Source organism: Mustela nivalis, assembly GCF_964662115.1.
Source record: "Mustela nivalis genome assembly, chromosome: 7".
In the NCBI taxonomy this organism is placed as follows: domain Eukaryota; kingdom Metazoa; phylum Chordata; class Mammalia; order Carnivora; family Mustelidae; genus Mustela; species Mustela nivalis.
In genome coordinates, this window is record NC_139026.1 from 42,072,013 (window position 1) to 42,086,684 (window position 14,672).

The window sequence follows — 14,672 nt, forward strand, 5'->3', positions numbered from 1 at the left end:
TAAACTTAGGAAACTTAGTTTGGCTTTAAACTTAGTTTAACTTAAGAAAATGAAAGTTTCCTCCCCCCAATTCTGCAGTGTTTAAAAATCTATATGATGCCCTCTGCCAGAAAGTCATGTCAACAGATATTTTTAGAGAAGCTTTCATGTTGAAGGGAAAAAAAAAACACTAAAATTGACAAAACTAAATAAAGTAGTTGACTTTACTTGTAGAATTCTGCCATGTCCATTTAAATTCTGTGAAAAAGAATGTAATTCCCTCATGTTGACTTTTTGGTACCCAGAGCCCTCCATTAAATATCTCATTTGTTTCTGGTGTGGCTCCTGTTCCAAATTTTGCTCTGTGTCTTTTCGTCATTAAATTTTTTCCCTCTATTTAACAAGATCCTATGGTTTGTTAAGAATTCATTTAATTTAATTCATTTATTCACTTTTTGAGTTTGTACTGTGTATTGAACATAATTCTAGGCTTTAGATATAATAGTTATCAGGAAAAAATAAAGTTTCCTTACAGAAAAATAAGGGGAGAAAGTCTCTTGTTAATCTGTCCCATCATTCAAAAAGGAAGTCAACAAAACTAAAAATTGGCTTTATATTTTTATATTGGCTATATATATATATATATATATATAGCCAATATATTTTTATATATTGGCTATATATTCTTTGTACAAAAAAGAGGAAAAGGCACAAATCAACAGTCATAAGACTTAGATAAGTGGAACCATACCACAGCAAAGATATTAATATTTATTTATTTATGTACTTATTTATTTACTGGAGAGAGACAGAGACAGAGATAATGAGAAAGAACAGGAACAGGGAGGAGAAGAAGATGTACTACTGAGCAGGAAACCTGATGCGGGGCTTGATTCCAGGACCCTGAGATCATGACCTAAGCTGAAGGCAGATACCTAACTGACTGAGCCACCTAGGCATCCCCAAGATGTTAATTCTTTACAAATATATTTATATGTAATTCCAACCAAAATTTCAAGGTCCTCTGTAGAACTAATAAACTTATCTCGTGGTTAATTGCAAGAGCAAAGGTTGAGGAAGAGCTGCGTGATTTCTGAACAATTAGAAGAGAAACAAGTTGGGATAACACCTCCTACCGGGTAGCAAAGCTTATTGTAACCTTTGCAGCTTGTGTGGTGCTGTCGTGGAGATGCATTGTCGATAACTGCTTGAGTCTTGGGATGAAGAAGCTCATGACAGAAAAAGTCCTCAAGTAAAAGTAGAATATCCAAATGAAGTACAACAAAATGATGTTTAAGAACCCAGAGATTTCCTAAAGCGACAAAAACTAGAGGGTCAAGATTTCAGCGCTGGAGATCCACAGACAATGGACTGACATTATGAAAGCTGATTCCCACCCCAGGAGCCATTTCATTTCATCTTGGGCCCAAGTCTAGGGCTGAAAATCTGGGCTTTGCCCGGGCAGAGGCTGATTTTGGATAAACAGAAACCATTGGAGCTTTTGCTGGGCTTCTAAGACTAAATAGAGAATATTGGAGAATCGAGTTCAAGATCCTGGTGAAAGGGACACCTGGATGGCTCAGTGGGTTAAAGCCTCTGCCTTCGGCTCAGGTCATGGTCCCAGGGTCCTGGGATCGAGCCTTGCATCAGGCTCTCTGCTTAGCGGGGAGCCTACTTCCCTTCCTCTCTATCTGCCTGCTTCTGATCTCCACTTCTCAAATAAATAAATAAAATATTAAAAAAAAAAAAAGATCCTGGTGAAAGGTAAAGGTGGAAGAATGAGTCCAAGATGGTCATTTTGCCCTTAAATTGTTTAATTTTGAAGCTATGAGCAACAGGACTAAAATCCTAGGCTGAAAGCCTCTGGAAAGCAAAGCAGATTTTTCAGTAATCTCAGAATGCTAAAGTAAGGCAGATTAGAATTCAGAACCTCTTAGGGAAAGGCAACAGTGAACACATCAGTCTCTCAGTGGAAAGCTCTGGAAATATATGCCCTTGGAACAGAGACAGAGGTAGACCAAGCCTTGCATGAATTCTAACCCAGGGTTGACTAATCTGTGTTTGGATTAAGGTGAACAACCTTGACTCTGTTCAGCAGAGGAAAAGGTAGAACTCCCTACATTTTGTTTTACACATATTGTTAGTTGCTTAATAGGCACTTATTAGGCATATACCAAGTGTTTTTGCAGTATACTGCTGTGACACAAACTTCCAGAACAACGGCTTAAAACAATAAAGATTTATTATTATTTCTTACAATTATCTGGATTGGCTGGCTCTACAAAACAATTACTCTGCTCTATGTAGTGTCTTCAGGACTCAATGACATAATTGCATTTAGCTAGAGCTCAGATGGGGGTTGAAATAGAAAATTGACCTCTCCTGTTCCAAGGCCTTTCTCCGTGAGACCTCTCCAGTAGGAAAGTGTGGAACTGAAATTCTGGGAGGATTCCAACAGAGCAAAAGCAGAAGCTGCAAGTATCTTCTAAAGGGTAGGGCCAGAACTGGCAATAATATTAAGACCTCTTTCAGGAGGAGGAGGAGGAGGAGAAATATTCTCCACTTTCTTGGGAGGAGTGGCATATATGTAAAGGAAGGGAGGAATCATTAGTTGCCATCTTTAAAGATAATTCTCCACACCAAGAAACAGAGCATGTTACCAAAACGAAGAGAAAACCAAACAATCTTGATACTAGAAACAGACCAGGTGATCGAGATGCTGGAGATTGCAGAAAGAGTTTGGAGTGTTTGAAGCTGGTAATCATGGAACTTAGTGTGTCAAAGGAAGGATACCAACAACAGCAACAAAAGTAGTAGGGGAGAAAAGCAAGAGCCAGAGTGATCATAACTGGACTTACTGGCCTTGGAATAGAATCATATTTTTCTTTAACTGGAGTAAGAAGCAACTGAGGAATTTTAAGAAAACAATTTGACCTGGATTTTCTTTCTGTAGAAACAGTTTGGAGAAGGAATAGAAGTGGGAGATTACGAACTCAGGCAAGAAATGACAGTGGCTTGGATACTGGGCAGGAAGGGGAAGGTAAAAAAAAAAAAAAAAGTGTATCATTGTTATCTTTATGTCCCTTTAACTAAAAAACATTAGTTTGCAAATAGGAGATATAACAATGAATTTATTTCTTAAACTGCTTTGAATGAAATTTAAAATTATTCTAATACTTCTAATTCATTGTTTAACTGAAGTAAATATCAATATGAAAGTATACATGCCTCATAAATGGAAATTATTACAAAGTGAACACATGTAGGTAAACATAGCAAGGTATAGAAAGACCTTCTTGTAACCTATTCTATTTAATTAACTCCTTTTTGGTCGCTAAAGATAACCACTATCCTGACTCCAAATGTAGATTAGTTTTGCCCAATATTTGAACTTTATATAAATGAAATCATTTAATATGCATTATTTTTGTGTCTATTTTCTCTCATGGCACCAAATCATCATCATCTTCTTCTTCTTCTTTTTTTTTTTTTTTTTTTTTAGTTTTCAGATGATCTCCTCTCTTTGCTGTTTCACTGAAAATTTTTTCAATCAAGAATTTATGCACTTATCTTTAAAAAAAAATCTTTGTTCTGAGAACCAAAAGATTGAAAATGGAGGAGAAACATATTAGCTTTAAATCACAATTAATTTGCACATTGATTAAGGTATTATTTCTACGTGAGTCACTATTTTGATAATAACTAATAAACGGAAGTGATTGAGAGCAATTACAAATAAGAAACATTTCGATGAACAGATATTTTTAGTATCGTAGCAAACTGGATCATAGTTATCCCTTACTCCTGTGTGTCCTTAAGCTTGAGAGGAAAAATAATCAGTGAAGTAGGGAGGGATCATCTGAGTTTAAATATGGTAATTTATGACCAATGATTTCTATCACCATATAGCAGCAAAGAGGAATATAGTCAGTAATTCCTTATATACTTGAGGATCCAAACTTTAAAATACAATTAATTTATGGAAACTGGTCTCCAAATAGAATGTTATGATTATTTTTTTCCTTTTTGCTTACTGCAGAGGTTCTTTATACAAGTTTCTTCTTCTGCACACAAAGAGCAGGATATTCCTTTAGTGTAAGGAGGTTGATTTTGATAATTTCCTCTGTAAAAAGAGAATAATTGATTAGCCAAATGGATATTAATTTCTCTAATGTTGTGCATGAATTTATGCAAGTTGTTTTGGTCACTCACTCATGAATGTTTGAAAGGAAAAATAACTTTGGTCCCAATTTTAGGCTCCTTTTTTTGGTAAAAGGAAACAATTAAAACTGTTTACAGGATGTCCCTAATCCATGTGGCAGTTATATACTTGAATATTCTGTAAAATACAAATTAGATGTGAACCCAGTGTAATTATGCATGTTGACAGTCACAAAATTCTTATTGTAAACACTATGATTATCACTTGATTTTGTAAATACAATAAAAATTTAAATTGCAAGGAGAAACATATGCTTTATGTTCAGTACCATAGTTCTTATCTAGTTCTCTTGGTGATGTATCAATAAGACTTGGTAGCTATTATGCCTGCTTTTCAAGAAAATAAGCGGCTACATTTTAACAAACTGCTTTCCTCCCCATCTCTGTATCTGTGGAAGGCTTTAAAAAGTGTTAATTACCCAGAGTACACAAAGAAAAACATTAATAACACGAGTAGTATTCCATTAAAAATATGTGGCAATTTATCCATTTGTAGATGGACATTTGGTTTATTCCAAATACAGTTACTATGCACATTTTGAATTTTCATATATAAGTCTTTACATGGACCTAACATGGACCTACATTTCCTTGGATAAAAGGAATGAATAGATCATATGGTAGATGCATATTTTACTTCTTAAGTAACTTCCACACAGTTTATACAAAGTTACTGTAACACTTTATATTTCTACCAGAGTGTTGAAAATTCTGGTTGCTTCACTTCCTTGTCAGGACTTGGATTGGCCAGTCTTTAACCATTCTAATTGTGTAATGACATTCATTGTGGTTTTAATTTGTGTTTTCCTAATGATTAATGGTGTTTAGCATTTTTTCATGTGCTTATTTGCCATCTGCATGTCTTCTTTGTTAATCTTTTGTCCATTAAAAAAAAACCCGAGTTTTAAGTTTTTCTAATATTGAATTGTCAGGGTTCATCCTATATTCTTGATATAAGCCATTTTTTAGATAAGCTTTACAAAGACTTTCTTCTAGTCTACAGTAGGTTGTTTTCTTATTCTCTTACCAGTGTCTTTAAATAGCATTAATTTTAAATTTTAATGAAATCCAAATTATTTCTTTTATGGGTCATGGTTTTGATGTGATAGCTAAAAAAATCTGGCTATTTTAAGGTCACAAAGATTTCATCTGTGCTTTCTTCTAATAGTTTTACAATTTTGGGTTTTACATTTAGGTTTATGATCCATTTTGAGTTAATTATTATAGGTTGTATGTTGTATAGACCTGAGTTTGCTTTTGTTTCTTATATATGAATGACAAACAGTACCAGTACCATTTATTAAAAAAATGTTTTCCCACTACATTGCCTTTGTGCATTTTGGGAAAATTAGTTGAACACCATGTATAGGTTTATTTCTGGTCTCCACATTCTGTTCCACTGATCTATTTGTTTAACTGTATATCAGTTGTTGTGATTACTCTAGCATTAGTAATTCTTGAAAACAATAGTGTTAGCCCTTCTACGGCATCTGGGTGGGTCAGTTAGTTAAGCATCTGTCTTCAGCTCATGTCATGATCTCAGGGTATTGGGATGGAGCCTGGCGTTGGGCTCCCTGCTCAGTAGGGAGTCTGCTTCTTCCTCTCCCTATGCTTCTTCTCTCTGCTTGTGCTCTCTCTCTTCTCTCAAAAAATAAAAAATTAAAAATTAAAAAAAAATAGTGTTAGCCCTTCAAAAAATTTTTTTTCAGAGTTGATTTGGGTTTAAAAGTCCTTTTCACTTCCATATGAAATTTGTGATCAGTTTGTCAATTTCTTCCATAAAAATCTGGAATTTTTATTGAATTATATTGAGTCTATAGATCAATTCATAAAAATTATGTCTTGACAATATTGAGTCTTTATTCATTAACAGCATATAATATCTCCAATTATTTGTATCTTTGTTAATTTCTGTCATGAATATTGTATAGTTTTCAGTGTAGAAGTCTTTCATGTTTTTTGCCAGGTTTATTCCTAGATAATTTTTATTTTTTTGATGCTGTTATAAATGGTATTGTTTTTTTGATTTATGATTATTTATTGCTAGTGTACAGACATGTAACTGAGTTTTATATATTGATCTTGTATCCTGAAATTACTAAGTTCACTTACTAGTTTTGGAAAAATTTTCACAGTTTTTTTTTTTTTTTTTAATATAGACTTACAAACTAGAAGTCAGCAAATTATGACCCATAGGCCAAGTCTGGCCTGCTTCTGTGCAGTCTGAAAGCAAATTAATTTTTTAAATATTTTTATTGGGTTATTTAAAACAAAATGAAAGCAAAGATGAAGGTAACAATATATATGGCATGCAAAGCTTAATATATTTACTTCCTGGTACTTCAGAGAAATTTTTTATTACTATTGGTGTAATATTACATATAGATTTTTCACAGCTGTCCTTTATTAGGTTTAAGAAGTTACCTTCTATTCCCAGTTTTCTAAGACCTTATATCAGGAATGAATGTTTAGCTTTTTCTCAATCTATTGAGATGATCATGTGATCTTTATTTTTGTGTTGACTAATGCAGTAAATTACATTGATTGATGTATTTAGAATGTTAAGCCACCTCTATATTCCTGGAATAAACTCCATTTAAAAAGGTCTCTTAGCCTTTTACCATATTGATGGATTCAAATGCTAAATTTTGTTTAGGATTTTTATACATATATTCACAGCTCTATGGTTTTCCTTATTTCATTTATCCTTTGCAATTTGTGTCCTTGGAGGAATTTTTCCATTTCACCAGATTGCCTCTTGATTGATTAACCCTATTGTCTTTTTTTTTTTTTTTTTTTTTTTGTAAGAGAAAAGAGAGAACACACATGAGACTGCATGTATGAGTATTGGAGGAAGGGCAGAGAGAGAGGGTGAGAGAACCTTAAGCAGATTTCGTGCTCAGTGTGGAACGTGATGCAGGTCTCTCTCACAACCCTGAGATCATGACATAAGACAAAATCAAGAGTCAGTATTGGAATAATTGGATCATATGGTAATTCCATTTTTAATTTTTTGAGGAACCTCCATGCTGTTTTCCACAGTGACTATACAAGTTTATATTCCCTCCAGTAGCATATGAGGGTTCTTTTTTTCTCCACATCCTAAGCAACACTATTTGTTTCATGAGTACTTTTTAAGATTTTTATTTATTTATTTGATGGACAGAGATCACAAGTAGCAGAGAGGCAGGCAGAGAGAGAGGAGGAAGCAGGCTCCCTGCTGAGCAGAGAGCCCGATGTGGGGCTCGATCCTAGGATCCTGGGATCATGACCTGAGCCAAAGGCAGAGGCTTTAACATGCTGAGCCACCCAGGTGCCCCATGTTTCATGAGTTTTTGATTTTAGCCATTCTGACAAGTGTGAGGTGATATCTCATTATGGTTTTGATTTTCATTTTCCTGGTTATAAGTGATGTTAAGCATCTTTTCATGGGTCTGTTGGCCACATGTCTGTCTTCTTTGGAGAAATGCCTGATCCTATCTTTGACCCATTTTTGGTTTTGTGTGTGTGTTGCATTGTGTAAGTTCTTTATACATTTTGGATATTAACCCTTTATTAGATACATCATTTGCAAATACCTTCTCTCATTCATTAGGTTGTCTTTTAGTTTTATTGTTTCCTTGACTGTGCTGAAGCTGTTTATTTTAATACAGTCCCCCAATAGTTTTTTACTTTTGTTTCTCTTGCCTTAGGAGACATATCTAGAAAAATGTTGCTATGGCCGAGGTCAGAAAAATTACTACCTGTGCTCCCTTCTACAATTTTTGTTTTTGGGTCTCATGTTTAGGTCCCTAATCCATTTTGAGTTTATTTTTGTGTATGGTGTAAGAAAGTGGTCCAGTTTCATTCATCTACATGTAGCTGTCCAGTTTTTCCAACACCATTTATTGAAGACACTTTTCCCATTGCATATTCTTGCTTTGTTGTCAAAGATTAATTGACTATATAATTTTGGGTTTACTTTTGGGCTCCCTCTTCTGTGTCTTTTTGTGCCAGTACCATACTGTTTTTATTACTATAGCTTTGTAGTAGATCTTAAAATCTGGGATTGTGATACTTCCAGTTTTGGTCTTCTTTTTCAAGATTGCTTTGGCCACTTGAGGTCTTCTGTAATTCTGTACAAACTTTAGGGTTATTTGTTCTAGCTCTGTAAAAAATGCTGTTGGTATTGAATAATGACTACATCAGATCTGTAGATTGATTTGGGTAGCATAGTCATTTTAACAATATTTGTTCTTCCAATCCATGAAATGGAATGTCTTTCCATTTCTTTGTGTCCTCTGTTTCTTTAATCAATGTTTTATAGTCTTTCATCTCCTTGGTTAAGTTCCTGGATGCTTTTATTATTATAGTATAATATTATTATATTATTAATAATATTATATCATTATATATTAATGTATATTATTATATATATATTATATAATATAATAATTATATTATAATATTATAATATTATTAGTAATATTATAATATTATTTCTTTTTTTTTTAAGCTCAACATGGTGTTGAACATATGACCCTGAGAATAAGTCCAGAGCTGAGATCAAGAGTTAAGATGTTTAACCAACTGAGCCACCTAGGTTCCCCTTATTATTTTTGGTGTTTCTGTAAATAAGATTGTTGTCAATGTTGATTCCTTTTTCTGCTACTTCATTATTAGTGTATAGAAATGCAACAGATTTTTGTACATTGATTTGGTATCCTGCAACCTTACTGAATTCATTTATCAGTTCTAGTAGTTTTTTGGTGGAGTTTAGTGTTTTCTATGTATTGTGTCATATCTGAAAATAGTGAAAGTTTTACTTTTTCCTCACCTATTTGAAAGCCTTTTATTTCTTTTTCTTATCTGATTGCTGTGTCTAGGACTTCCAGTATTATGTTGAATAAAGTGCTGAGAGGGGATATCCTTGTCTTATTCCTGATTTTAGGAGAAAAACTCACAGTTTTCTTTTTACCATCGAGTATGATGTTTGCTGTGAGTTTTTCATATATGGCCTTTATTATGTTGAGGTATGTTCCCTCTGAACCAACTTTGTTGAGGGGTCTTTTTTTAAAAATTATGAATAGATGTTGTACTTTGTCAAGTACTTTTTCTGCATCTATTGATACAACCTTTTTTTTATCTTTTCTCTTACTCATGTGACACAAGTATATTGATTTGTGAATACCAAATCACCTTTGTATCTCAGGAATAAATCCCACTTGATTGTGATGAATGATTTTTTAAATGTATTGTTAGATTCCGTTTCCTAATATTTTGTTGAGAATTTTTTAATCTATGTTCATCAGAGTTATTGGCTCATGGTTCTCTTTTTTTTTGGTTTTGTTATCTGGTTTTGGTATCAAGATAATAGTCTCATAGAATGCATTTGGAAGTTTTCCTTCTTTTTTGGGGGAATAGTTTGAGAAGACTAGGTATTAACTCTTCTTTGAATGTTTGGTAGAATTTGCCTGTGAAGCACTTTTGTTGGTTGGGAGTTTTTGATTATTGGTTGAATTTGAACAGACTGGCAATCAGTCTGTTCAAATTTTCTATTTTTTTTCTGCTTCAGTTTTGGTGGGTTATGTGTTTCTAGGAATTTATCCATTTCTTCTAGGTTGTCTAATTTGTTGGCATATGATTCTCATAATATTGTCTTATAATCCTTTGTATTTTGGTGGTATCAGTTATTTCTCCTCTTTCATTTATGATTTTATTTATTTGAGTCTTCCTTCCTTCCTTCCTTCCTTCCTTTCTTTCTTTCTTTTTTTTTTTTTTTTGTGAGTCTGGTTAAAGGTCTATCAACTTTGTTTATCTTTTCAAAGAACAAGCTTCTGGTTTCATTGATTTGTTCTATTGGTTCTTTTTGTTTTGGTTTGGTTTTTAGTTTCTATCTCATTAATTTCTGCTCTAATCTTTATTATTTCCTTTCTTTTGCTGGTTTTGAGTTGTGTTTTCCTTTTTGAGCTCTTTTAGGTGTTAGGTTAATTTGTTAGGTTAAGTTGTTTATTTGAGATTTTTCTTGCTTCTCAAAGTAGGCTTGTCTTGCTATAAACTTCCTTCTTAGAATGGCTTTTGCTGTATCCCAAAGATTTGGGACTATTGTGTTTTCATTTTCCATTTGTCTTCATGTATTTTTTATATTTCTTCTTTTATTTCTTGGTTGACCAATTCATTGTTTAATAGCATGTTATTTAACCTCCATGTACTTATGTTCTTTACATAATTTTTCTTGGGTTGATTTTTCATTACTTCTGTCTTTATATTTAAACTGTGTTTGTGTAGTGGCATGTAGCTGGCTCAGTCAGTGGAGTTTGTGACTCTTGATCTCAGGGTTGTGAGTTTGAGCCCCACATTGGGTATGAAGATTACTTAAAAATAAAATCACACAAAAAAATAAAGTGTGCTTTTGTAGACAGCATGTAATTGGTACTTGATTTCTTATCTAATCTTGGAATCTGTGCCTTTTCTATTGGTGTTTGTATCATTTAAATTTGATGTGATTATTTTTAAAAAATATTTTATTTATTTATTTTGAAAGAGAGAGAGAGAGATAGTGAACGTGTGTGGGGCCGGAGGAGCAAAGGGAGAGGGAGAGAGAGAATCTCAAGCAGACTCCATGCTGAATGTGGAGCCCAACGTGGGTCTTGATCTCATGAATGTGATATCATGATCTGAGCTGAAAGTGTCTGGAAAAGTCAGCAGGCACCCCTCATGTGATTATTGATATAGTTAGGTTTGAGGTTATCATCTTATTTATTTTAGTCATCTCCTCGGTTCTTGTCCATTCCCCTTTTTCTTTTTTCTGCCTTTCTTTAGATTAAGTGAATATTTTTTAAAATCTAATTTTACCTGCTTTGTTGATGCCTTTGCTATAACTAATTTTATTATTTAAGTAGTTGGAGCCTATAGTATGCATCTTTTACTTATCACAGTCAATTTAAATTACTGCACTTAACAGAGTAAAAGAACCTTAATATACTTAGATTTTTCTCTTTTGGCCTTTATCCTATAGTTATCACATATTTTAATTTTATGTAGTTGTGACTCTCACAATGCATTGCTATTATCTTTGATTAAACAATTATCCTTGGAAGAGAATTAAATAATAAGAAAAACATCCTATATATTCCTCATGTAGTTAATATTTCCAATGGTTTGAAAAAATCTATTCTTTTAATTTTAAAATATATTTTCAAAACATAGAATTCTCAGTGGACAGTTTTTTTTTTTCTTTCAGTATTTAAAGATATTGCTGTTTTCTCTCTGACATTACTTCCACTGAGAAATCTGCTGTCATCCTTATCTTTGTCCCTCTGTATGTAATGTGTCTTAGTTCTCCATCAGCTTTTAAGATTTTCTCATTATTACTTTTTTTGAAAAAACTTTTTAAAAGATTTTATTTATTTGAGAGAGATAGCATGAGAGTGGCGAGGGTCAGAGGGAGAAGCAGAGTCCCCCGCTGAGCAGGCAGTCTGATGCAGAACTCAATCCCAGGACTCCAGGATCATGACCTGAGCCAAAGGCAGTTGCTTAACCAACTGAGCCACCCGGGTGTCCCCTGAAATATTTTATTATAAGGTGAGTTGGTGCAGTTTTCTTGATGTTTCTTGTGTCTTGGGATTTGTTAGCCTTCTTGTTCTGTGAGTTTATAATTTTCCTTAAGCTTGGAAAGTTTTGGGCCATATTTCTTAAAATATTTTTCTGGCCTGCCTCTTCCAGGAAATCAATTCTGCCTAAATTATCTCACAGATAACAGTGTCTTTTTATCTTTTTAGGATTCTTTTTCCTTATATATTCTATTTTGGATGGTAATAAGTAAGTATTCAGTAGTTCTGCAATTTCTATGGTATTTATAAAAACTGAACTTTGCCTGAAATTTTAAAGTATGCATTTGTCATTTTTGTTTTTGTTACTGACTGAGAGGCAACCAAAGAAAACACAGAGATATACACATTTGTACTTCTCCATAGCCATTTCAGCATATCTCAGATTCTTTTTGCAAATTATGTATATTTTATTCTTTTCCTGTGTTTTTAACTTTTGTACTTAAAAAAAAAAATTTCGGTTGTTAAAAGAGTTGGACTATTAACTGATTTTTATTTTCTTCCTTGTATAGATCTATTGGGCTTAGAGTTCCAGATTTTCATTTTTGGGGACTCCCATTAGGCTCATGTTGTATTTCCATTTAGATATGCAATTATTAAAAATTATGATATTCTGGGCGCCTGGGTGGCTCAGTGGGTTAAGCCGCTGCCTTTGGCTCAGGTCATGATCTCAGGGTCCTGGGATCGAGTCCCGCATCGGGCTCTCTGCTTGGCAGGGAGCCTGCTTCCCTCTCTCTCTCTCTCTCTGCCTGCCTCTCCATCTACTTGTGATTTCTCTCCGTCAAATAAATAAATAAATCTTTAAAAAAATTATGATATTCTTTTCTTAGAAGAATGTGCATTTCACTGTCATTCTCAATCATTTACTCATCTCAATTATGTCATATTAGAGAAGCATCTGCCAACCTCTTCTGTGTTCCAAGTATTTAGATATTACTGGGGCAATGTATTTTATATTCTCTTATTTTAAGTTAAACATTTTTCATAATTTTCATTCTCAAATTTAAGTATTTCATAATAGGAATAATTTTTTATATAAGGTAATGTTCTCTCACCACCTTCTATTTTAATGTATTTTTTTAGTAGCGCTACAGAGAGAGACTTCAAATTTATTAAAAATATACTTGTCCCCAGGACGCCTGGGTGGCTCAGTTGGTTAAGCAGCTGCCTTCGGCTCAGGTCAAGATCCCAACATCCTTGGATCGAGTCCCACATCGCGCTCCTTGCTCAGCAGGGAGCCTGTTTCTCCCTCTGCCTCTGCCTGTTCTCACTCTCTCTGACAAATAAATAAATAAAATCTTTAAAAAAATACTTGTCACTTTAGTGTAAGGTTCTAATCTATATTGGGAACAATTCTTATCATGTATTTTAAGTTAAAATATTTTTAATAGCAAAATAACTTACGCAGGTCCATAGTTGCATATGAACATTGCAGTTTCATATCCCTCAAATCCAGGACATACTGTTACTGCACAACCAACTTTATATGAATCGGCCCAAACTACCTACAAAGGAAAGAATTTTAAAATAAAATATGCCAAACAACTTTATACAAACAATGCATTATGGGAGCAGGTATAGTCTTTGTCATGCTACCAAAAATGAATGCACATAACTATTTACTCTGTTTATTTTCTTAATTTTTAATATTAATTTTAAAACAATTATTTTGTTAAGGCTATTTTCCTGAGGCCTATTTAAGTAGGTTTTCCTCACTGTTAATTCTCATAAATTGAAAGGAGGATATAACATAAAAACAAAATTATGTTTTTTTCTAGATGACTTATGAAATGTATTTTAATTTCCTCCATGGGCATATTATATAAATATTAAAGTCAGACTATAAATGAAAATAATAAAAACTTCTTTTTCTCAGAAAAATTTTACTTCATTTATGATCATGTTTTAAATTTTGTGGTCTTAACCATATTCTTACCTTTGTTAAGTAAACAAGAGACAGATAAGGATAGAGATTAAGAATGTAATAAGTCTTCTGCAAAACATACTTGTCACAGAGATGGTGTATCTTTATTTTTGTCTAGTTGCAAAGAATAGCAAAGTTATCAAAAGGAAGATGACTCCTATGGAAAACTAGACAGGGGAGAGAGAGAAAAGAGTGAAGGAGGCTACTGTTTCTTTAATAATGGTAACAGATGAGAGAAGAGTAAGAGAGAAGAGATGAGTTTTGCTTCTAACCATGTGTGTAGCTTAAGAGATTGACATCAGTTGTGCTTGATTCTTAAAAGATCCTTTTCCTTTAGGATGTTTCAAAAAGTTAATATGCCATACAACCGCAAGTATATATATTTTCCAAGAAATCTTGTTTTAAAATTTGGTTCATGAGTATATGGCTACTCCATGAAATTCTATTTGCTTAATATATCTAAGTTATTATTCTATTATTCTGTTTTATAATGTATTACTTTCATTAAAGGGACTAGATGTGACAACATGAACACTGATTGTAACTTCAATATGAATGTCAGCAAACAGTAAATGCAGGAAATTTTTAACTCATTTTGTTTAGAACATAAAGCAAGATGTAGTTGCTGAACAAGTAGAAAGAAGGAACTCATTCCTAATTATTTAAGCATATGTGTAAATTAGTCAGTGTGAAGTGAGCTTACAATTTTGATGTTGCAATGATAGCGGAGAAGGAGTATTTGGAAACAGGTTCCTTTTGACTTGAAGCAAAAGAGAGACGAAGGATTATATAAAGGCTCTTGAATTAGTCTTGATGGCATATTAGGGGTATTACATTCTGCTTGTTATCAGTACACCTAACATTTGGATTCCATTCTTTTGATTTTCCTAGCAGTAGCCAAACCATATTCTTTGCAGACATCTGTACTGAGAAGGGTTTCCAGATTTATAGTGTCCTGT

General features: G+C 33.3%; 2 protein-coding genes across 24 annotated transcripts in view; one reads left to right on the top strand and one right to left on the bottom strand.

Annotated features, from left to right (window-relative positions):
• The window catches only part of CAPS2 (calcyphosine 2), a 170,738-nt gene that overhangs the window by 81,595 nt on the left and 74,471 nt on the right, over positions 1 to 14,672 (top strand). The gene's annotated exons all lie outside the window — the stretch shown is intronic.
• Positions 1 to 14,672, bottom strand: part of GLIPR1L1 (GLIPR1 like 1) — a 33,036-nt gene that overhangs the window by 327 nt on the left and 18,037 nt on the right. Inside the window, exons 3-4 of the mRNA XM_082740493.1 lie at positions 13,194 to 13,294; positions 4,014 to 4,102 (exon numbers count right to left, since the gene is read on the bottom strand). Coding sequence (XP_082596619.1) covers positions 4,014 to 4,102; positions 13,194 to 13,294 — 190 coding nt within the window. The remainder of the gene's footprint in view (positions 1 to 4,013; positions 4,103 to 13,193; positions 13,295 to 14,672) is intronic.